This window comes from Pteropus medius, unplaced genomic scaffold (genome assembly GCF_902729225.1).
Source record: "Pteropus medius unplaced genomic scaffold, Ma_sr-lr_union100, whole genome shotgun sequence".
Classification (NCBI taxonomy): domain Eukaryota; kingdom Metazoa; phylum Chordata; class Mammalia; order Chiroptera; family Pteropodidae; genus Pteropus; species Pteropus medius.
This window is the reverse complement of record NW_024349803.1, coordinates 20,304,714-20,326,815: the sequence shown is the minus strand read 5'-3', so window position 1 is coordinate 20,326,815 and position 22,102 is coordinate 20,304,714. Positions and strand designations below refer to the sequence as shown.

Below are 22,102 nucleotides of genomic sequence, written 5' to 3'. Positions count from 1 at the left end.
CATTCTTCAAGAAGCAGAGATGCCCAAAAAGATACTTGCCATTTCCTTTCATAGTCAATTCCCATGCCTCACACCCTTTCCCCTTCCAACATTTCCTAGTTGGGTTGGCTGGAAGACTAAGGTTCCTAATTTGGGCCTGAGCTAAGGCTGTCTGGTGCCATATCTGTGATGGTGGGTGTGTATTTTATAGTTACAGATGACATGTATGCAGAACAGACGGAAAATCCAGAGAATCCACTGAGATGTCCCATCAAGCTCTACGATTTCTACCTCTTTAAATGGTGAGGAGGCTTTATTTGAGTGGATGACTATGTGTGTGCGTGCACCTGCGTACCTGTGTGCAGAGGCATTCTCTAGTCCCTTACCGAGAGTAAAAACAGACTTCAAAAAGCTAAATATAAAAGCAGACTTACTACTTTTCCCAAAGCATGTGACATGCCTAGCACTGTGATATAAAAGGGGCCCCTGCTCCTTGATGGTCCCCCTTTCATGGAGAGGTGATGAAAGTAGAGATAAATACAGAGGGGGGTGCCTCCATCACATATTGAGCATAGCCCTGCATCTTCCTAGGCTTGACCTTTTGTCACTACCACCATGAGTCTAGCAGGAGACTTCTTTCCCTGGCTTTTGTTCTCTCTTGCCCCTGCAGTTTGGCCGTCATGTTCACAGCAAAGCCAGAAAGCTATTTCTGTGTTGTGAGTCTTATGTTACTTAAAACCTTCCACGGTTTTCTTTCACTTTAGAAAGACAGTAATCCTACTGTGGCAGAGACGGCCTTTCATTCAGTCCCCCTTTTAACCTCATGGCCATGTAGCTCTTGGCTCTGTAGCTACACTGTGGCTCCTCTCCATTAAAGGCATCATACTCCCTTTCTCAAGGCCTCAGCACAGAACTTTTTCATGTTGGGCAACACCCACCCCACCCCACCCCACTTCACCCCTACCCATATGGCTGGTTATTTTCTGTGCATCCCCATTCTCAAACACAGCTTTATCGGGGAAGCATTTTCAGATTCCCTCCTCTTCCCTTAGGCTGTTTCCTCTGTTGCATTTACCACATTTTTTTTTTTTTGTCATTTTATATGTATTTGTATAACTTTAATTACTGTCTGCTTCTCTTATCTATAAACTTCATAAGGTAGGGACTCTTAGGTCTTGCTCTTTAATATCAGCACCTAGCGCAGGACTGGTACACAGTAGCCCTTTGATAAATCTTGAGTGGATGGTTGAATCACTGAGAGGATGGCATGTGCTAAATACTTAAAAGAAATACAGCACAACATTGAGGGAGTGAGGCGTGGTAAGCTCAGGTAAGGGCCCCATATCATAGCCAACCTGGGAAAGCAGAGTCCCTCAGGTAGAACTGAGGAAGTATCAGTGGATTGGGTAAAGGGAGCTACATGAACAAGGACTTGGAGGTAGACCTGGGTGGTTAAGTTGGTTCCAGGTGGGATGTGAGCCCTGGGAGCCCTACAGGCAGCTGGTTAGAGGAGTTGCAGCTGGCAGCATGTGAGGGAGGAGCTGAAGAGAGGCAGCCTATCACTGGCATTTGCAGTAGTCCCAAAGGAGATCCTAGAGGTAGTATGTGTTGGCTGTGTGGAATTCAGTAGGTGTGCCAACATACCTTCCAGAGTTGCTACCTTCCCAACTTTTGTAGACAGCATCTGTCTGGAAGGTTCAGGTGGGAGGGTCGAGTTGAGATTCTAGTAAATTTAACCAGCTTTTACCGAAATATTCTTCAGTCCCCAGAGTGTGAAAGGCCGGAATGACACCTTTTACCTGACGCCTGAGCCAGTGGTGGCCCCCAACAGCCCAATCTGGTACTCAGTCCAGCCTATCAGCAGAGAGCAGATGGGACAGATGCTGACTCGGATCCTGGTGATACGAGAAATTCAGGAGGCCATTGCGGTGGCCAGTGCAAGCACCATGCACTGAGATCCTTTAGCCATGGTGTAAGGGGAAGCATCCAGGAAAAAACGGACAGACTTTCACACTAAAGAAGAGGCCTCCATTTTTTCTTTTCTTTTTTTATTGGTGTAGTTATGAAGGCTTTCAGACTGCTTCTGTTTAAAATGTAAAAGGAAATTTTGCCTCCTGTGCATCTTCATAAACCTACTGTTGCAGACTCCTCAGCCCATGGGGGCTCTGGGTTTCCTGAGAGCCAGGTGTCCTAGAAAGTTGCTGGATGACTTTTTTTTTTTGTCTGGGGCCTGGGGAAAGGGCTTGGACTGTTAGAAATGTGGCCCCTTCCCCTCTTCCAGAAAGATGGAATTAATGATGGATGGACCCTCCAAGGAATCTCCTCAGCCGGCTTCCACTCTGGCCAACTTTGCTGACCACAGGGGAGCCACAGTCATTTCTTCATGCTCAGACATAAACTTAGCATCTTAATGGAAGGAAAATGAGGGGAACTTCAATTATGATTTATTAAAGACAATTTCTATTACACCCTCCTTTAAGACAAGTGACATTTTAGATGTTAAAGTAAAAACTTTACCATGCCTTTTTTTTTTTTTTTTTTTTTTTTTTGGCCTAACAATGAGGCCTTAAACCTGAGGCTCCTATGCCTGATGGAATTCTTGTAACATACACTTGTGTATCATATAAAGATACCACTCTGTTTCTCTTATGTATTCTTAATCTAGTTGTTTATTAAGAATGACAAGCACGTCTTTTCAACATGCTAGTGAACAACGCCTCTTTATTTGGGAGGAGATTGGCGGGACAGTGGAAGCAAAGCCTATCCTGTTCATTGGGCCACGGTCCTGCGGGAGGGGGCGGAGAAGCTCAACAGCCCAACCTCCCTGGCTGTGTCTGGGTGGTACTGTGCGCATGCGCTCCCTCTCCAGCCCTTCCCGACATACGCTTTGGCTCCGCCTCCGCGCACTGCGTCCTGACGTCTGGCGCGTAGGGCGGAGTGACGATAGCGGCGGGTGTATATTGGCGCGGCCCTGACGGCAGAGGCCTTTGCGGCGTGGTTCTCTCAGGCGCTCCGACTTTCCCCCGCGCTGGCCATGGCCGACTATCTGATTAGCGGGGGCACGTCCTACGTGCCCGACGACGGGCTTACCGCACAGCAGCTGTTCAACTGCGGGGACGGCCTCACTTACAAGTGCGGGACTAGCGGGCGCACCTGGGCGAGGGGAGGAGAGGCGCACTAGGCTGGGAGTCTGGGTGGGGCTTCCATAGGGCCCGGCATGGGAGACAGGTTCCGGAAATTTCCCACCCATCTCCGGGGTTCACTTTGAAAGATCTGAAGCAGGGTGGGATGGAGGTGGCATCTTTACCGTGGTTGGGATTTCAGGCCAGAAACTCCATTCTCTGGGCACATGGAGTTGTCAGGGTTCCAGGGACGCCGATGACAGCTAGGTGGCAGAAAAGGTTCTCTGTCACCATCTCCACCTTGTGCTCTGCCTTGCCTGTGACACATAGGCTTAGGTCAGTGCCATCTCTGCCCAGATGCCTTATTAGATGATCCATGGGGATGGAGTCTCGGGTTGCACTAAGCTTGAGCCTTACTCCCAATTCGCTCTCCTCCGTAGTGACTTTCTCATTCTCCCTGGGTACATCGACTTCACTGCAGACCAGGTGGTGAGTATGGCTAGGAATTGGGTCCATAGCATGAAGATTGGGTAAGGTGCTATTAAACCCTCGTCTTTGGCTACTTTGCCAAATTGGGCTTGTGGGTGGCTTCTATGGAATGGTCTTACTAGCATGCAGGTCATACAGGGCACCTGTTTTGTGGGGGACCTGGCATCATCGTGAGGTATACGAAGTGCTTTCTCACATCCGCTGGTCTTTTATCCTCAGGACCTGACCTCTGCGCTGACCAAAAAGATCACTCTGAAGACCCCACTGGTTTCCTCACCTATGGACACAGTCACAGAGGCTGGAATGGCCATAGCTATGGCGGTGAGCACCATGGGGAGTAAGGGCAGAAACAGGGGCCCGATCTCTCTTTCCCCAAAGCATAGTCATTCATTTCTTATTCTTGACACTTTTCTCTTGTCTTCTGTTTATTCTGCAGCTTACAGGTGGTATTGGCTTCATTCACCACAACTGTACACCTGAATTCCAGGCCAACGAAGTTCGAAAAGTGAAGGTCAGAAGGGAAAGGATCGTGGTCAGGAGTCCCTGGGAATTGCACTGAGGTGGAGCAGGGTGGGAGTGGGGGATTTTGTTCCGCATTTAGGATCCTTTTATCTCCACTGTGGAGTTGAATTCCTGAGCATAAAAGCCTGAGACCCTGGGTCTTAAGGCAACAGAAGAGGACCAGGTGGACAGTGCCTACAGCCCACCACGTCTCCTGTCCCAGGGTTTGAGGTGTTGGTGTGATTTGGTCCTATGGCACTGCCAAAGGGGGAGTTGGCACAGACCTCAGGCTTCAGACCAAGAGCCTGATGAAAGCAGTTCAGAAATGCCCTTTTTCACCATCCCTTCCAGAAATACGAGCAGGGATTCATTACAGACCCTGTAGTCCTCAGCCCCAAGGATAGAGTACGGGACGTGTTTGAAGCCAAGGCCCGGCATGGCTTCTGTGGTATCCCCATCACCGACACGGGCCGGATGGGGAGCCGCCTGGTGGGCATCATCTCCTCGAGGGACATTGATTTTCTCAAGGAGGAGGAGCACGACCGGTTTTTGGAAGAGGTGGGTGCACTGGCAGAGCCCAGCCAAGCTCTGGCAACTTGGCTTCTGTTGCCTGAATGGCATTTCTGAGGGCCTCTGCTGTCCAGGAAAGATGAGTGCCTAGCCAAGTTTCTGATCACTTCATGGGGTTCCTGCAGCCCCGCCCCACCAGAGGCTTTCAGTCTACTCAAATGTTTCCAGCATGTACGCTTTGCCACCCCCAGGGTGAAGGCAATGTTTAAGGACCAACTTCGGCCTAATCTTCTAAATCTCTTATCCGTCTGGTTTGGCCCTTCTTTCTCTACAGTGTAGCAGGCTGCTCCAAATACCATATTGTCCTTTCTACTCAGTTCTCACACTTGCCACTAGATTGCTGCAAGGACTTGTTGGGTTCACTTGAGGAGGGTGGTTTAGGTGTAGATGTGTGAACATGTTCTTTAGAACCTCACCGCTGCATTAAGGGCAGGGCCTTTTGGGAGTTTTAGTCTCTGGCCCTTCCTCACAGCTCCCCTCCCTCCTAGATCATGACAAAGAGAGATGACTTGGTGGTAGCCCCAGCAGGCATCACGCTGAAGGAAGCAAACGAAATTCTGCAGCGCAGCAAGAAAGGTGAGTCCTAGGGGTAGGAAGGGCTCTGTAACCAAAGATTGGGGACTGATTCATATTCTTCTCTGCCTCTAGGAAAGTTGCCCATCGTGAATGAAGACGACGAGCTGGTGGCCATTATTGCTCGGACAGACCTGAAGAAGAACCGGGATTACCCACTGGCCTCCAAAGACACCAAGAAGCAGCTGCTGTGTGGAGCAGCCATCGGCACGCATGAAGATGACAAGTATCGGCTGGACTTGCTAGCCCAGGCTGGTGTGGACGCAGTCGTTTTGGTGAGCTGCTGCACAGGCAGGGTGGGGCGGAAGGGGCAACTGTCATACCAGTCTCACCGGGACTTCCTTCCTGTCCTAGGATTCTTCTCAAGGAAACTCCATCTTCCAGATCAACATGATCAAGTACATCAAAGAGAAATACCCCAATCTCCAGGTCATTGGGGGCAATGGTGAGGAAACATGGGCATAGACGGAAGAGCGGCGAGGCTAGGGAAGCTAGGCTCGCACCTAGACCTTTACCTGAGCCTTTCCCTGCTCTTTATTGCAGTGGTCACAGCGGCTCAGGCCAAGAATCTTATTGATGCTGGTGTAGATGCCCTGCGGGTGGGCATGGGCAGTGGCTCCATCTGCATCACCCAAGAAGGTAAGAAGATGCCTTGGTAGGGCCCTTAGATCCACATGCCCTGGAGCCAGGCGCTCTCTTGGGAACTAAATGAGTCCTCCAATAGGGGCAGCCACAGGGCCAAAGAGGCCCCTTGGATGGGTGACATGCCAGAAGCAAGACGAGCTCTCGTCATTCCTCACTTGCCACTCCCCCTGCCTAGCCTGGCCTCCTTGCTCCTGCTCTGCGCCCTCTCTAAACTCTGGTCTGTTTGTTTTATTTAGCGGCTCCCAAGATCCCTCCAGACATAAAGTCCCACAGCCCCAAATGCCCTTCTACTGTCACGGGCTGCTATAGTAAGTCCGGCCCGGCCCACTAGCCCGGCCCAGCTGCCCACTGCCCGGCTGCTTGGTTGACTGTAGCTGTAGCTCCCGGGGTTTGTGGTGCTGTTGGGTGGGCAGGGCAGACTGAATGACAGACCATTGTTTTGGGGGCTGCTCGAGAACATAGCTCCCCCTCCTCTTCCTGGGATGTTTACAGGGCAGGATGTCCTTCCCCAGGTAGGCCCTGCTCTGCCCACATCTCTTGCAATAGGTGCCCCTCAGGGACCAACTCTGAAACACTTCCTTCCACACAACCACTGCCCGGATCTTGCCTGAGCTGCCCACCATGTAGGAAGGGGTGGTCCTCTGGGTACTAACTGCACGGTGACCCCTACCCCACCTGATACAAGTTGGGCGGGGTTTTCCCAGCTGCTGACTGCATGTGCCTGAGGCTGCCCTGGGCCATGCACATGTGCACGTGCACACGCAAGGGTGAGTGGTGGCCATCACAGCTCTTTGTACTGTTCAAAGCAGGGGGGCAGTAGCTGTTTCAGAAATGACTTGTCCTCAGCCAGGCTGCAGTCCTGGTACAGGTATAGCTGAGAGCTCTGGGTGCAGAGTTGTGGCCACAGTGCCCTTTGCCTGTGCCCACTAACTCCACCCACCCATCTGTTCCTCCATCTCTTAACAGTGCTAGCCTGTGGGCGGCCCCAAGCAACAGCAGTGTACAAGGTATCAGAATATGCACGGCGCTTTGGTGTTCCTGTCATTGCTGATGGAGGAATCCAAAATGTGGGCCATATCGCCAAAGCCTTGGCCCTTGGGGCCTCCACAGGTGAGGCCCAGCACCTAGGGAGCCCGGTGGGACTCCCTCCCCAATGCCACCCAGGGTCTACCCCCACCAATCCATCTGTCCATAGTCATGATGGGCTCCCTTCTGGCTGCCACCACCGAGGCCCCTGGCGAGTACTTCTTCTCTGATGGGATTCGGCTAAAGAAATACCGTGGTATGGGCTCTCTTGACGCCATGGACAAGCATCTCAGCAGTCAGAACCGATATTTCAGGTGGGACAGGTGATCAGTTACTTTATACCAACTCTGCACAAACAGCCTCATCTTGGCTTTGACCTTGTCCATGTCTATTGCCTTTCCCTGCAGTGAAGCTGACAAAATCAAGGTGGCCCAGGGGGTGTCTGGGGCTGTGCAAGACAAAGGGTCCATCCACAAATTTGTCCCCTATTTGATCGCTGGCATCCAGCACTCCTGCCAAGATATTGGTGCCAAGAGTTTGACCCAAGTGCGGTAAGCCTAGGGAGTTTGGACATGGGTTAAGGGGCTGGTCCAGGGCCAGCTACCCATGTACATCTGCCCCTTTTCAGAGCCATGATGTATTCTGGGGAGCTCAAGTTTGAGAAAAGAACATCCTCGGCACAAGTGGAAGGTGGCGTCCACAGCCTCCATTCGTAAGTGACCAACCCTTTTCCACCCTGGGCTTGGGGTGGAGGTCTCTGCTATGCCTCCTTCCTGCTGCCCTTACCTCACAGCTGGTCCTTCTGCTTACAGGTATGAGAAGCGGCTTTTCTGAAAAATACAGTGTATCTCCTTGGTTTTTCAATAAAAGTTTGAAAAAAGTGATGCTTGGTTTTTGAAGTCATTAGGCACGTGGGCCTTTGCAGCTGCCACATCATAGATGCACACAACACAACACCCTCATTTCCAGGGAAAGCCTCGGGCCCTGAGGTAAAGGTGTGCTGTGGACCTGGAAGCAGGTAGTACTAGGTTCCAAAGTGCCTCCCCAAGCAGTTCACAAGCTGGTTCACAAGCCAGCTCTGAACTGCTCTGGCGCCCACGTGTTCAATATCAGATTCTGACAGTGGCTGCTTAGGAGAAGTCAGGGAACAGCCCAAAAGGACCTAGTGGAGAAAGAACTGAGATGACTTCAAATCTGCCCATGAGCAAGGAGATAGATCTGCAATTTGGAACAGGCGTATATACCACCTCCTGGCCTCTGAGGGCCCGCAGTCTAGGTGAAAAGGTGACCCCTTGGTTTCTTCACAACTCCCACCAAGATCCCGCTGAGCCAGCAGCCCCTAGCCAGCAACACACCTAGTACAAAATGAGATAAGTGGATTAAATTATTAATTTGCTGGCAAGCAAAAGCATTATGGTGCCACAGGGGAGGGCCTTGTGAATGCCTTGGGGACCCCCGCTCTCTGCAAAGGTGCCAGAGCCCTCCTGGACAGGTCAGTTCGGTTCCTGGTGGTTCATTCTGCAGCTTGGACTGGAGATGTGAGCACGGTCCCTCCCGGTGGGGGGATGAGAGCAGCTCCTGTCACTCGGCCTTCATGACACAGGAAGTTGAAAGTGGCACAGGCATTGGGCTGCAAAGAGAGCTAGCATCAGCTGGGCTAGGGCCAGGCCTGACTCCCCTCAGCGGTCCCAAGTCCTGGCACTGACCGTGTCCTGCACTTCCACAGCGATGCCCCGCTGCCTCATGGCTCGCAGCACCTGGGATGGCAGCCGCTCAGTCCGGTCTCCAGTGCCCACCACCACAATTTCTGGGGAAAGATGGGCGCGGCTAGTCTATAACCGGGTCTGCTGACACTGGGGTGGGGGTGGCTTTCTCGGGTTGGGACCTCAGCTCTCCCCCTCTCCGATACCTATTCGGGGCTCCAGCATCCAGAAGAGAGAGAAGCTTTCTTCCGTGATGTCCTGGTGGGATCCTACCTGTGTGGGGAGGAGGCAGGTTAAACAAATCCACGCAACTTTCCCTACAGACCTCCACATGGGGCCACGCAAAAGCCAAGTTCGCCAAGGACAGAACTAGGGAGCAGGCCTGGGACTCTGGCCCTCGGCTTCTCCTTGCCGGGAAGCGCTCACGTTCCATTGCACCACCGAGTGCGGGAGCAGCGCGCAGGGCCCAAGCACGCGATTTCCGTTGATCACGAAGCCGCGGCTGCTGTAGCTGTCGATGTACGTGGCGTGCGGGGACTCGCGTTGCAGCAGAGCGATGCGCGTCCGCTGATACAGCTCGTCATCCGCTGGCGTGAGCCGATGCCCACGCCGTGGGGCCCTGCGGAGGGGTATGGTTAGGGTCTAGGGGACTGCCGGCCAGGGGCGATGGGGTGGTCAGGGATGCTGGGGCCTGGCTCACCACAGCAGATCGGCCAGCGGACAGCGGAGAGCGGGTCGCGCACGGCAGAGGCCGCGAAGGACGAACGCGGCGACCATTGCGAACAGCGCGCTGGGTCAGCGGGGTCGCAGCGGAGCCTAGCCCAGCGTGATAACAGCGCCCCTTGCGTTGCGGAGGGCACCGCGCAGTTCGCCCAGCGCAGGAGTGGGCCGGTGCCATCTGTCTCAGGAGGGTGCGTCCCCCAGAGCGGCTCCAGTGTCGGCTTGCACCTGCTGCCCGCCCCGCCCTGGGCCCCCACAGACCGTTCTGGGGGAGCCGGACACCTGCTGGCGGGGCCAGCCTCTGGGCCCCAGAGGCGGCCTGGGCCCTAGCCGCGGCCTGGCCCCCGGCTCTCATCTATCACACAAGGTTCCTGCGGCCTGGGGCGGGGCGGCCGCGCACCTGGCCGAGTCCCACACACCTGGCCAAGGCGTGGTGCCAGCCTCCAAGCCCCTAATCCCGGCTTTGGGGCGTCGGGTTCCGAAGGCTGGGCAGGAGGCTCAAGTTTTCCCCGCTCACCTCCAAATCACGCCCCACCCTAACCGTCACCCGCGCGACCGTTGGCGTCGCCGTCGCGCGTCGCACGGGGCGTGGCCGCGCGTGGATTGGCTTCTCGGGAGCGCGAGGGGGCGTGACCGGGTGGTTTCACCTTAAAATGGCTCCAGTCTGCGGCCAGAGCAAGCGGAAGGGGATGCGGTGGTAGGGCAATTGTAGCTTCTCGTAAGGGACCGACCGGGCCGAACCCGACCACGCATTGAACTAGAGAGCGGCTGGAGCATCGCCCTGTCCTGGCTCAGTCGGCTCGCGTCCTGAGAATCTCCTACCCCCTGCTAGAGCCGAATCAGAGGGCCTACTGGCGCGAGAGAGTCGCTGGCGTCCGCGCGGGTTTCAGGCATCTCCGCGCGCCCACCGTGGCCTCAGGGCGGACAGGAGGCTCGGCGCAGACGAGGACAATCGCAATGGATTCCCGGGGGTCCCGTCGCTGTCGTGCGGGTCCATCGGGGCCCCTAACGCTCCGGGCTCTGGCAGCTTTACCGGACAAAGGGCTCTGGGTGCGGGGGTGTCCTCGAGGCTGGCGCGCGGGTTTACTTCCTCCCCGGCTTCACGGGCACGCTTCCCTCTTGGCTGATCCCGAAGCCCGCCCCTCCACCGTCACCGCACCAGTGGCTCTGGCTGCATGGGACCAACAGGACTAATCCTACCCCGCGGATCTAATCCGGATCGGGACTCGGTCCCAGGGGAGGCCCCCACCGCCTCTCCTATTGTTTGGGGGCCCAGGTGAGCTCCTCGTTCCCACTAGACTCGGTTTCATCGCCTACTCCTAGGTCCGCCTCCTGGGACTGGGAATGGGGGCGGTTCTAATCTGGCCCTAGGACGAGGGACCCACCCCCCCGCCCCACGGCTGGACAGCGGGCAACGGAATCCCAAAAGCAGCTGTTGTCTCCAGAGCATTCCAGCTGCGCTTGGATTTCGTTCCCTGCTCTCCTGCCTGAGCAGCGTCCTGGTCCAGATGGGGTGGTCGAGCCCCTGACCTCCACACATCATTGGGTCGTGTGGTCCCCGTCCCTCTCAGGTGCTCCCTCAGGCGCGCCCTCAGGCTGGAAGTGACGGGTGTGGACGTCGGAGAGCCTGGGCGGTGGCCATCTCGAACCTGGGGATAGATAGCACTGGTGAGGGAGGGCGGACTCAAGGCCTCCGGATAGGGCTGCAATGGCGCTGAGTCCCCCAGGGCCACCCCAGTCCGCAGCTCGCTAAAGATAGCCCTTCACTTCCTGGGGAAAAAACCACCCCAACCGTCTTCGTGTTCAGAGAGTAGCTGAAGTCCCCAGCTGGCCTCCAGCCCCAACCCTGTAAACAACTGCCCCCGTGGAGCGCGCCTGCGGCATGGAAAGCGCTTTGGAATGACACGATCACTCCCGTTGAGTGGGCACCCAAGAAGCCATCGGGAATGTCGTGTCCGCCCAGTGCTCTTTCGGCGCCTCCCAGGAGGGCCTTGAAGCCCTGTCCAAAGAGGGGCCTTGCCAAGCTTTCCCTGGGTCCCCTCCTTTCTGAGCTCTGAGCGCTCTCACTGCTCCAGGGCAGAGAGCACGGTTTTCCCAGAGCTCCGTGCTGCGCCACGGAAAAGGGGATTTAAGTTATGTTGAAGTGAAAACATTTGGGAGCCGTCGTGGCACTGGGAAGAGCTTTCTCTTTGGAAGAGGAGTAGGATGCTCCAGTTGAACTGTCCTTTAGCTGGCTCTTCTCATGGTCACGTGGTTTAGTTGGCTCACAATGGCTGGTTGCCTAAACCAGGAAGCGGGAGGATCCCTGTTAAAGTACACCACGCAGGTTAAAAGAAAGCTTTCAAAGCTGGAAATTCTGAAAACCATCACAACGGTACTAATTTCTCAAAAATCAAGCGAAGAAAACCTCCAATTCTATCGGGAGGGCGTTTATTGGGAATAAAGACGACCCATATTTCAAAAAAGGAAATGCTTGCAAATAACCTGAAACCGCAGGACACAAATTTTTTAAATGAGATTTTTCTTTAGGTCGTGAAGGTGGCGTTAATGTTAGCTGCCCTATTCCAGAGACAATTCGTAAGGAACTTTTATCGCTGTGTTCATGTATATGATGGAGGAAATTAAACGTTATCACAAATACAGAAATGTAAGATTTCGATGAGAGCAGGAGCCCCCACCAGGTCGCGAGGATCCTTGCCCTGGTTGGTAACACGGGTGACAGCAAAAGAACCCTACGCCCGGAAGGACCCCGAAATTTCGGACCTGGGACCAAACGTGGCAGGTGGGCCACGCTACGGCCATCGGTCAAAAGCTGCCGCCACGGTTCCCTCTGGTGCACCTGCCCACTCAGGGACCGGATTCCCGCCCCCGCCACTCGGCCTTCCCGGAAGTTCGGCCTCCCGACATTTTACTTCCGGGTCCGCTCGCTCCTTCCGGTCACCATGGCGACGGGGCGCCTTGGGATCGAGGAGACTTTGGGTGCCCTCAACGCGGCCCTGGGACCTGGCGGCCCTGTTTGGTTCAAGGAGACGCGCGCCCGCCACCTACGTGCCCGAGACTTCTTGGCGCCGCAGCGCGCGCTGCAGGCGCGCTTCCGGGACGGAGAGGTGGGCGTGGGCAGGGCCGGGATCTGCGGCCATGAGTAGCTTGGAGCGCCGCGGCCCGCTCACCCGCCTGTCCTCCTGCAGGTGCCCGAGTGTGTGTTCCATGCGGTGGCCGGCCTGCAGGGCCCAGGCGTGGCCCCGGTTTTGCGCTGCGCGCGGACATCCGCGGGCCTGGAGCTCCAGCTGCAGCGGTCCGCTGTCTTTGAGCGCGTGCTCGGCGCGGTGGCGGACTATGCCGCGCCCGCCGCGCCCGCCGCGCCGGGCTCGCGCGTCCTCCTGCACTGCCCATCGCTGCGCGCCGCTCCTTCCGCACTCCGTCTGAGCCAGCTGCGCGCCGTGCTCGTGGCCGATCACTTGGCGCGAGCTCTGCACGCTCACGGGTGAGCGGGGTCCCGGGGCAAGAGAGAATGCGCGGCCCTTGGGGACTGGCTGCTGCGGGTGGGAAGTAGGGGTGAGCCCAAGCCCCGTGCTCAGACTGAAGCGGCCGCCCTGGCTTCGCAGGGTAAGTGTGCGGCTAGTGCCTGCCGTGCGGGACCGGCACATGTCGACCTTCCTGCAGCAGCTGCGGGTGGACTGGCCCGTTGCCTCGGAGCGAGCCGCGACGGAAGCCCTGAGGAGCCGCACACTGGCAGAGCTTAACCCTGCGGGTGACAGGGAAGCCCTGCCCCCTGGCGTCCTGGGCAACGTGTACCTGAAGGAGCTGGTGGAAGAAAGGGGACACACAGCTGGCTATGACCCCAACCTGGAAAACTGTCTGGGTAGGACCTGGAGCCTAGCAGGGCCAAAAGGCAGGGACCCCTTCAGTCTCAGGTAGCCCCAGCGCCTCTGTTCCCTCTGCAGTGACTGAGGACTTGCTCTCCGTGCTGGCAGAGCTGCAAGCGGCTGTGCTGCACTGGCCTGAGGTCGGCTCCCTAGACCTGGTTAGTGACTGACTCCCATCCCTGCAGGACTCTAGCACACCAGGTGCCTGTATCCCCGGTGACTGTTCTCCTTATAGGCTGCGGGCGGAGCCCCTGATGCAGACGGCTGCGTCGTAGTGCACGTGGTGAGCTGTGAGGAAGAGTTTCAGCAACAGAAGTTGGACCTGCTTTGGCGGAAGTTGGATGACCAGGCTCCTCTCAGCCAAGTTAGTGATGGAGCGCCCCCAAGTCAGAGGGTCCTTGAAAACCTGTCAAGGGGTCTGCTGGCTGACTGGTCCAAAAGGGGACTCTTGGCTTTAGGGAGACGTTGGGCTCAGTGAGTGGGCAGGTGCAGCTGGTGCAGAGTCCTGGGAGGTGGGATCTGGAGGCGCATCCTGGGGAACACTGAAGAATAGCTGGACTGTGTCCTGAGGGGCTTGACAGGGTAGCACTAAGCCTGGTGGTAAAAGGGAGGGGAGGGAGTCCAGACACCAGATTTCAGTTCGTTGTGGGTTTTATTGCGGGAGGGTGTTGTCTGCTGGCTGAGCCCCTATCTTCCTGACAGAAGCACCTGGTCTGTGGCCCAGTGAAAGTAGCTGGTGTGCCTGGCACCCTGACGGCCCCCGAATACTACAAGTAAGTGAGGCCAGAAGGCGGCCACCAAACCAGGGTAGTTGAGGTGGGGACTCTGCCCCCCGGCCCTCTTCTCACTTTTTTCAAAATGCAGGTACCGGCACGCCCAGGTGTGCAATGCCTCAGCACTGAAGCACAGCAGAGACCTGGCACAAGGTGCGCCTGGGAGACCCTGGCTATGCTGTAGGGCGGGGGCAGGTCATTTGCACCCCTACCTTGTTCCTCACCGGCATAGACTTACTGACCTGTACTCCCTCAGACCCAGCCTGGACAGAGACCTTCAGGGTTCTCTCCGTGGCCACCATCAAGTTTGAGATGCTAAGCACAGCCCCGCAGAGTCAGGTGAGCCTGGGTGCCCCACAGGACCAGGACTGGGGGACAAGGTGTGTGGTGGCTGTCCTCCCTCACTCACTGCAGCTGTGCCCCTATTCCTCAGCTCCTCCTGACCCTTGCTGACAGCAGCATTTCCACAAAGGGCACCAAGAGTGGCATTTTTGTCATGTATAATTGTGCCCGTCTCGCCACACTCTTTGAGGGTTACAAGCACAGCATGGAGCAAGGTCTATACCCTACTTTTCCACCTGTGAGCAGTCTGGATTTCTCACTGCTCCATGATGAGGTGAGTGCCCCTCCTGTAACTGGTACCTGCAGGAGGTGCGGGCTTGCCCTCTCAAAAGCCTTCTACCCACAGGGCGAGTGGCTGCTGCTCTTCAATAGTGTCCTCCCCTTCCCAGACCTGCTGAGCCAGACAGCAGCCCTGGACCACACAGCCCCAGGGCTCCACATCACTGCACGCACAGAGATGGTAAGGCAGAGGGGACCAGGACGGACACTGCACTCTCTTTATTCTGGTTAGGGTACGAGAGCAAAGAGACAGGCCAGTGACTCAGTCTCTGTCTCTAGGTGTGCAAGCTCCTGGTACAGCTCAGCATGGACTTCAGCTCATACTACAACCGCGTACACATCCTAGGGGTAAGCGCACAGTAAACGGGGGGTGTGGGAGGGGCAGGGGAAGCAAAGGATGAGCCCAGCAGGCCCCTTCTCTCCTCCAGGAGCCTCGACCACACCTGTTTGGTCAAATGTTTGCCCGCCTGCAGCTTCTACGGGCTGTGTGTGAAGTGCTCCACACTGGCCTAGCCATGCTGGGTCTCCCTCCACTGAGCCACATCTAAGGCCACAGAGATTCCAGTGCTGGGAATGTCCACAGAGTCAGCAACTGGGAAAAAACAAAACAAAACAAAAAACCAACATTTTGTTGGAGATCTAGAGCCAAATAAATTGTTAAAAGCTTTGTTCTGTTGTGGGGCATGGGGCGTGGTCCCGCCTGCCCGGTCGGCACTCTGCTCACCTCCAGTTCCTGCTCCAAAGTCAGGAACCCGCGGCGGCCGCCTCCTTCCCTCAAGGCAGGCCGGGCATGGGCACGGACAGTCACTCCTGCTCCACTCTGTCTGTGAGCAGGCCCCGTGCCCAGCATGCCGGCCACCGCGGGACGCCTCAGTCATACCAGTTGTAAACCTCAAGTCCCTGGCCCCCAAGAGCACAGCGGTGGCCAAACTCGGGACTCACAGGCCAGCAGTCCATGTCAGCCACGTCTGGCACGTGGTACACAGTACTGTTCATGAAGGTGGGCTCGCCATGCCCTAGACGCCAGAAGGTCAGCCGCTGGTCAATGGAGGCTGAGACCATGAGGCTTGGGCTCAGGATATGGAGGCCTGTCACATGGGCAGCATGTGCACAGGGGACAGAGTATTCCTCCAGCACATGCAGCTGCGGTACCAGCTCAGCACCCCCCACAGCCTCTTCCAGCTCTGGCACCTCCACCGCGAGCACAAAGACGTGGAGGGAGCCATCCTCACTGCCACTGGCTACGAGATGGCCCTCATGTGTGGGCAAGGTGTGCAGGCTGTTGACACCACAGCTGTGAGCCTGGAGGGTGAGGCAGGGGGTGCCCAGCCCTAGAGAAAAAAGATGGTTGTCAGGATCTAGATGCCACATGGATGAAAGCAAAGTGGAAGGCCGGGAGGGTCAGCCATAGCCACACACTAGCTACTCACGGTAGGGGAGCCCAGGGTCTGCTGGAGGCTCCAGGACAGTGGAGCCACGGTCCAGCACGGTGCTGAGATCCCAGAAGGCCAAGCTGCCATCGGTGGCTGCACTGCACAGAAACAGTCTCCTGGGAGCCAGGAAAGGGCAGCTGGATCAGTCAGGGAAACAGAAAGCAGTGGGAGCCCCCGCCGACCCGTGAAGGACCACCATGCAGCCCCTCTCACCGCCGCTGGTCGGGTGCCTCATGTATAAAGGAGTGGACCTTGAGGACACACCGCTTGTGGTGGAAGGTTTCAGCCAGCAGCTGCAGCCGCCGTCCAGAATCCTGCAAAAGAAAGAGCCTGGGGGGCGGAGGGTGGCCCAGCTCAGAACCCACTCTGGACAGCCCTACATCCTTTGTCCCCAGGAATCCCTGGGCCCTAGTCTCTTACCTCACTGCCCCGTCACTGCAGGCTGCAGCCACAAGAGGGCCAAGGCCAGGCTGGTCGAGCTCACACACAGCCAGGGACATGTACCTGCACAGAACACGCAGCTGTCAGCGGAACCCTGTCTGACCCCGTCCCAGGCTTCTCCAGGCAGTGCATATCACCTGGTCTCTGGGTCCACCTTGACCATCCGGTGTCGATTGCGCTGCCGGTCCCAGTACTCATCCAGCCGGTGGGATGAAAGGTGCATAACGTGGCAGGCGAGGCGGCTTGGGGTGCTGGGGTCCAGGGTGACCATAATGCTGAAGCAGTGCATCTCAGCCCGGCCCCCCGCGGACACCACGTGGGCAGTCAGGCCTGGCCGAGGATCCTGAGGGCCACCTGGGGTGCCAGTGCCCCACACAGCCACTGCACGCACCGAGGAGATATGGTTACAAACAGCTGTGAGTGCACGTGCTGAGCCCGTAGCTGTGGGGAGTGCCAGGACGCAGATGGTGGTGTCCTCGCTGCACGTGATCACGATGTCGATCAGGTTGGGCCCCTCGCTGCCAGGCTCCAGGTGGTCAGGCTGCATGAAGCTAGGCACCTCAAACTCAGGCCCCAGGATGATGGAGCCCACACGCTTTACACACGTGATCTCACGGCCATGCAGGCTCTCCCGGAGAATAACATGTGGCCGAGTGCAGCCACCCAAAGCCCGGTACAGCATGACATCCCCATCCTTGAGGTAGGCAAAGGCCATAGCCGCCTCAGTATCAGAGAAGGCCCAGGAGCGATGCCCTCCACCACAGTTGACGATGTGAAGCTTTTCATGTGACCGGGGGCTCCACACCACAAACTCATTGGCATGGAAACCCAGAATGACCATGTTACCATCAGCCACCATGCGGAGCCCAGCCACCCAGTTCATGCCTCGACAGGACTTCTGCCTTAGGACTGGCTGGAGTTGGCCGCATCGCACAAAGAGCTGGTAGTAGGCACCATCGCGCCCTGTGGTGTACACATAGCCACCATGGCAGGTGACTGAAGTCACACCCTGCTTCCCATGCAGAGAAGGAAGGGTGGACACAGGGCCCCACTCAGCTATGGTGTTCTCACCCCCATCACTGCCACTACCCACTTCAGGTGCTCCGGTGCCAGCCCCGGCCTTGCCTCCAACCCCAAGGTCCTTGAGTAGAGCTGGTCTAGAGGGGAACAGCAACACAGAGCCCCGGCGGTCTCCACACACCAGGAAGTCACCCGGGGGGAGGAAGGCACTGCACGTGTGCCATCTCTGCTTGCTTGGAGGCAGCAGGTACCGGCAACGTTCCTTGACAAAAATAGCCTTGCCAGAGGGCGCCGCTGAGATCTCCAGGCAAGCCACCACGCCGCCAGGGCCCGACACCAGCAACAGGAGCTCCTCGTAGCCACGCAGGGCCCAGCTCACGCTGTGCACCTTCCCACGGAACAGGGTCAGGTCCACGGCTGCAGTTGGAGTATTGATGGGGACAACTTTGACACGACCCTCCCCATTGGCCATGGCGCACAGTCCAAAGCCCTCGGGACCAGGGGCTGCCTCCAGGAGGCAGTAGGACTGGAAGCGCTTGTCCTCCAGCAATTGCTCCCAGCACTTGACTTCGAGGTCATAGAGGTACAGGGCCCCTGTATCGGTCACTGCCAATACTCGCCATGAGCCAGCCAGCGTCACAACCTTGAGGGCACCTGGCCTGCTACGAGATTTGAAGCAGAGAGCTGAGACCCCTGAACCTGGGTACCCACGCCCTACCAGGTGCCACAGCCGGATGCCTGAATCATCGCCCCCGGTGATCACCCAGGCCTGCCTCTCGTGGGCCGCTATAGCCCGGATCCCACGGCCCTGGTGGCCTCGAAATGCCTGGAGGATCTCACCTTCGTGGCTCCATACCAAGCAGACACAGTCCTCTCCTGCACTGATAAGGTAATTCTCTAGCAGCTTGACCTGCCACACACGGGAGCTGTGTCCAAAGCAGTGCCCAATATTCTGCACCCGACCCCCGGGCACCCGTAGGTCACCCACCTTCCAGATGCGAACACTTCGATCCTCTGAAGCTGTGGCCAACAAGCCCTTGCTTTCCAGATATGACATGCTGAAAATGACGCCCACGTGCCCACTGACCCGTCGGTCGGGGGCTACAGGCTTACTATCTATTAAAGCAGTTGCTGGGTACCAGACTAGGAGCTGGTTAGAAACAGCACCCGCCACTATGGTCAGCTCCTTCCAGGTGTCTCCAATCAGACAGGCTGAGGAGAGCGTGCACCTGTCTGTGCAGGGCACCTCCTGCAGGAGGCACCCTATCACAGGGTCATAGAGCACCACTGAGTTGTGTCCCAGAGCCAAGGCCATGTTCCCTTCAAGCCAACGTGCATCCCAGATCCAGTCAGACATGTTCCACAGGCCAGAGCGCCAGAGCTCTCGGAAGCGGCCCTGTCCCCAGCTAATTTTAACAACTCGGAGTCCTTTGCTCCCAAACACAGCCACCATGGCCTCCGAGTCAAGGTTTCCGTTGGGTTCTGGTCGCACCCGGAACCCATGAATAAGATAGTGGCCAAGTAGGTTCTGCACTCGCTTCATCATCCGTAGATGGCCACCGAGATCCAAGGTGTACACCAGGACATCCGGCCCCTCACCTAGACAGAGGCAAAGAGCTGCATCAGAACCGCTCCCCCACCTCTGAGGAGCCGTGAAGACGAGGCGGGGAGCAGGGAAAATTCCCCACATGTGGCCTATGAACTTGTCAGAAAACTGGAAGCCTGAACACCCGAAAAGCTTTGGTCTCAGCCTCAGGTGGCCTTTTAGTGCTGATGTCCTGACCCCCTCAGTCACTCCTGACGTTCGGCTCAACCACGAGTTCCTCAAAGTCACAGCCTCCTCCTCCCACCTAACTTCAGACAGGAACCTTCTCAGCTTCAGTCCCCAAATCCTTAACCTCATCTACCTATACAGGAATTCTAACTGATCCTCCCTCCCCGAGGGAGAGGCAGTCCCAGTAAGACAATCTTCCCACCTTGGGACCGCAGCAGAAGCCCTCCTGACTTCCAGGAGCTTCTTCCCCGTATCTCAGAGGATGTGAGCATGTTCCGTACGGATGGGAAGAACTAGAAGCAGTGCCTCCCACGGCCCCGCAGGCACCTCCCACTCTACTAGCTTCCCCTCAGCGCTTTTGATGCTCCTCATTCCAAGGACCATTACCACTCTCTGCCCATCCCTCAGCCCCAAATCAGGAAGTCCACACAGCTTACTCCTCTTAACTTCACACTTCTTCTCTGTCTCCAAGTTCTGTCAATTTCCTTTTCTAAAGAGTTTGCAAATGCCCACCACAGTGACTTTGGTCCAGAACATCAGTCACTCATGCCATTCCTAGTCTGCAACCTCAATCTTTCGACATTCGACAAACATTTATTGAATATCAGTTAAGAACCAGACAATGAACTGTACGCTAGAGTAGTGAATAAAACAAGCACAGACCCTGCTCTATGGATTAGGCAGACACAAAACAATATCGCACAAGATATGTCACAATTGCGATAGGTTTCAGGAAAGAACTATACAGGCTGCTTGATATAAAATGAAAGTCTACTCCAGTGGTTCTCAATGTGGGGCAGGAGAGAGATTTTCCCTCCAGGAGACATTTGACCATGTCTGGAGACACTTTTGGTTGTCACAACTGTGAGCTGTGTTACATCTAGAAGTGGATGCCAGGAATGCGGCTAAACGTCCTACGATGCGCAGACAGCCCCTCACACAACAAATGATCTGATCTAAAATGTCGACAGTGCTGAGACTGAGAAACCCTGGTCTAATCTAACCGGACTGGGTAAGTGTCAGGGAGCCCACCTCAAGGACATAAAATTTAGACTGAGGAATCAAGGATGAGCAGTGGTTGGCCAGAGGAAAGCAGGCAGGATGGAGGGGGGTTGAATTTTTCTTGTCAGAGAAAATAGCAAGTTTGATGGCCCTGAGGTGACCAAGAACTTTGGGTAGTGTGGCTGGAATCAGAAACGAAGGGCTCAAGGACGAGCTAGAGAGAATGCTACTGAGAGAGTCAGGGAGACATGGCTGCATGGCCTTGAATTATGGCAATAAAAAGGTACAGATGCCACATGTATGAAGTCCAAATTGACCAGACTGGAAGTCACAGGAGCAGGTGAATTCACCTGAAGAGCTTTCTAACCTGCATTTCCTAAATCATTCCCCCGCTTAAACCCTTCAGCGGGGCCTCCCCACCACCTTTGGGGATAAAGTCAGATCTAGACCTACAACAGTGCGGACCCTGCTCCAGCAGCAGAAAATTCCCTTTCCTCCCAAAATGACAAATTCAGCCTCAAGGGCTCGGCCTGCTTACCCTCTGTCAAGAACTCACTTCTCTTCCCCTAGTTCACTCTTGTGGTTCTTTGGATTTCTGCCTAGCTATCCCCTCCTTCAGGAACCTCAGGAGTTTTAGCTCATGGTAGGGACCCTGGGCTCCCAGAGCCCCCACACCTGATCAAAACTGGGCCACTCCTCCCCACCCCACCCCTTACACATCCACCCCTCTTGGGATTGGTAGCAGCTCACTCAAGGCTTGAGAGCCAGTACACTGCTTTGAGACCCTTATAAAACTCTGTAGCAGCAGCATCAGTCACTAGTGGCTTCCAGTCAGGCCTCACTGCTCCTCAGGGCTGTGTCCTCTCAAGAAGCAGGGCTTTGCTGGCCTGTGCTTCCCAACCCGTCCCTCCTCCGATGGGCATCGATTTTTCCAATCATCTCAGGAGGGTCTCAGCCTTCGCCTGCCCAGATCTCATCTCGTTTCCCACGACTCCATCCTTGGCAGAGAATCTTCATTCCACTCTTGCGGGGAAGAGTCTCGCCGGACCGCCGAGGCAACACCCCCACCTTCCCGGGCCCCGCTCTCCTCCGAGGGCAAACCCCCTGGACCCGCCCACCTTGGGGGTATCCTCATCTCCGACCTCTCCGCCCCATCTCTTTCGAAGAGGCCAAACCCCCGACTACCTCATCCAAGGGGCCACACACCTCTTCCCCCTCCCTCCGAAAGGGCTGCGTCTCCCTGCACCTTCCGCGGCCCTACCCGCCCTTTCCACATCAGCCGCAGTTTAGGGAGGGCCTCGGAAGCCACACTGGTTTTTTTTTGTTTCCCGGGCCCCTCCGGCCGGGCCTCATTCCCGCCACCTCCAGGGCTCCGCCGCCCGTCCTCCCCCGGGCATCCCTTTGTTCCGTGGCCCCGCCCACGCGAGCGCGCGGCCTCCTCCCTGCCAGCGCGCGCCTCAAACCGAACCTCACCCGCCAGCAGCCGCTCCCCCACGCACTCCAAACCCGTGACCGGGAGGAGTATGAGCTCGGAGGTTGCCCGCGGCCAAACGTAGTCCTCGTGAGCGTCCATGTCGGCCGCCCAGCTGCTGCAGCTGCCACCGCCAAGAAAGATGAACTCTCGCGAGACGAGCCTCCCCGGCGCGCAGCGCCGATCTACAGCGCCCTTAGCAACAGGTAGCGAGCCCCGGCGACCCGCTGCCGGTGTCCAATGACGACCCTTCGCCCCATGCGATCCGGCTCACGATTGGCGGGGCCGCCCTCAACCCTGCCCCTCACGTGACTCGCCGAGCCTCCGCCTACCCGCTCTGCCTCCTGCCCGCCGGAGATCCTTTGCCAATCAG

The 22,102-nt window shown here is 56.7% G+C and overlaps 5 protein-coding genes across 12 annotated transcripts in view; 3 read left to right on the top strand and 2 right to left on the bottom strand.

The window, feature by feature from the left end:
* QRICH1 (glutamine rich 1) overlaps positions 1-2,681 on the top strand; it is a 34,784-nt gene extending 32,103 nt beyond the window's left edge. For 4 of the 5 annotated variants that reach the window (XM_039837709.1, XM_039837710.1, XM_039837712.1 and 1 more), the window contains 2 exons: positions 191-281; positions 1,742-2,680. In XM_039837709.1, the coding sequence (XP_039693643.1) occupies positions 191-281; positions 1,742-1,934 (284 nt within the window). In that variant the 3' untranslated portion in view covers positions 1,935-2,680. Of the gene's footprint in view, positions 1-190; positions 282-1,741 lie in introns of all 5 variants that reach the window. The other variant, XM_039837713.1, reaches the window with a different exon arrangement.
* A 244-nt stretch (positions 2,682-2,925) lies between these two features.
* IMPDH2 (inosine monophosphate dehydrogenase 2) lies at positions 2,926-7,789 on the top strand. Its single transcript, XM_039837718.1, has 14 exons — positions 2,926-3,111; positions 3,542-3,590; positions 3,810-3,911; positions 4,027-4,101; positions 4,443-4,649; positions 5,150-5,237; positions 5,310-5,509; positions 5,589-5,679; positions 5,778-5,873; positions 6,846-6,989; positions 7,075-7,219; positions 7,313-7,456; positions 7,534-7,617; positions 7,718-7,789. Exons 1-14 carry the CDS (start codon positions 3,014-3,016, stop codon positions 7,737-7,739), a joined length of 1,545 nt encoding a protein of 514 aa, XP_039693652.1. The 5' UTR covers positions 2,926-3,013; the 3' UTR covers positions 7,740-7,789.
* A 482-nt stretch (positions 7,790-8,271) lies between these two features.
* On the bottom strand, positions 8,272-9,868 carry NDUFAF3 (NADH:ubiquinone oxidoreductase complex assembly factor 3). Its single transcript, XM_039837723.1, has 5 exons — positions 9,309-9,868; positions 9,035-9,227; positions 8,815-8,881; positions 8,612-8,712; positions 8,272-8,535 (listed from the first exon to the last, which is right to left on the bottom strand). Exons 1-5 carry the CDS (start codon positions 9,383-9,385, stop codon positions 8,419-8,421), a joined length of 555 nt encoding a protein of 184 aa, XP_039693657.1. The 5' UTR covers positions 9,386-9,868; the 3' UTR covers positions 8,272-8,418.
* An 862-nt stretch (positions 9,869-10,730) lies between these two features.
* Positions 10,731-15,255, top strand: DALRD3 (DALR anticodon binding domain containing 3). 3 transcript variants are annotated; one of them, XM_039837715.1, is made up of 12 exons: positions 10,902-12,435; positions 12,517-12,812; positions 12,934-13,190; positions 13,273-13,352; positions 13,430-13,558; positions 13,897-13,967; positions 14,059-14,120; positions 14,224-14,306; positions 14,401-14,583; positions 14,656-14,769; positions 14,868-14,936; positions 15,017-15,255. In XM_039837715.1, the coding sequence occupies exons 1-12, from the start codon at positions 12,271-12,273 to the stop codon at positions 15,134-15,136; spliced, it is 1,629 nt and encodes a 542-aa protein (XP_039693649.1). In that variant the 5' UTR covers positions 10,902-12,270; the 3' UTR covers positions 15,137-15,255. The 3 variants fall into 3 exon arrangements, 2 of the variants coding, with proteins under 2 accessions (XP_039693650.1, XP_039693649.1); XR_005647542.1 differs by lacking the exon at positions 15,017-15,255 and having other exon boundaries at positions 10,731-12,435; positions 14,699-14,769; positions 14,868-14,937; XM_039837716.1 differs by lacking the exon at positions 14,401-14,583 and having other exon boundaries at positions 10,731-12,435.
* WDR6 (WD repeat domain 6) lies at positions 14,793-21,917 on the bottom strand. 2 transcript variants are annotated; one of them, XR_005647541.1, is made up of 7 exons: positions 21,732-21,917; positions 16,600-19,081; positions 16,442-16,525; positions 16,235-16,351; positions 16,019-16,137; positions 15,313-15,919; positions 14,793-15,180 (listed from the first exon to the last, which is right to left on the bottom strand). XR_005647541.1 is itself a non-coding variant. In XM_039837707.1 (6 exons), the coding sequence occupies exons 1-6, from the start codon at positions 21,829-21,831 to the stop codon at positions 15,459-15,461; spliced, it is 3,363 nt and encodes a 1,120-aa protein (XP_039693641.1). In that variant the 5' UTR covers positions 21,832-21,917; the 3' UTR covers positions 14,793-15,458. The 2 variants fall into 2 exon arrangements, 1 of the variants encoding a protein (XP_039693641.1); XM_039837707.1 differs by having other exon boundaries at positions 14,793-15,919.
* Between the last annotated feature and the right edge of the window lie 185 nt (positions 21,918-22,102).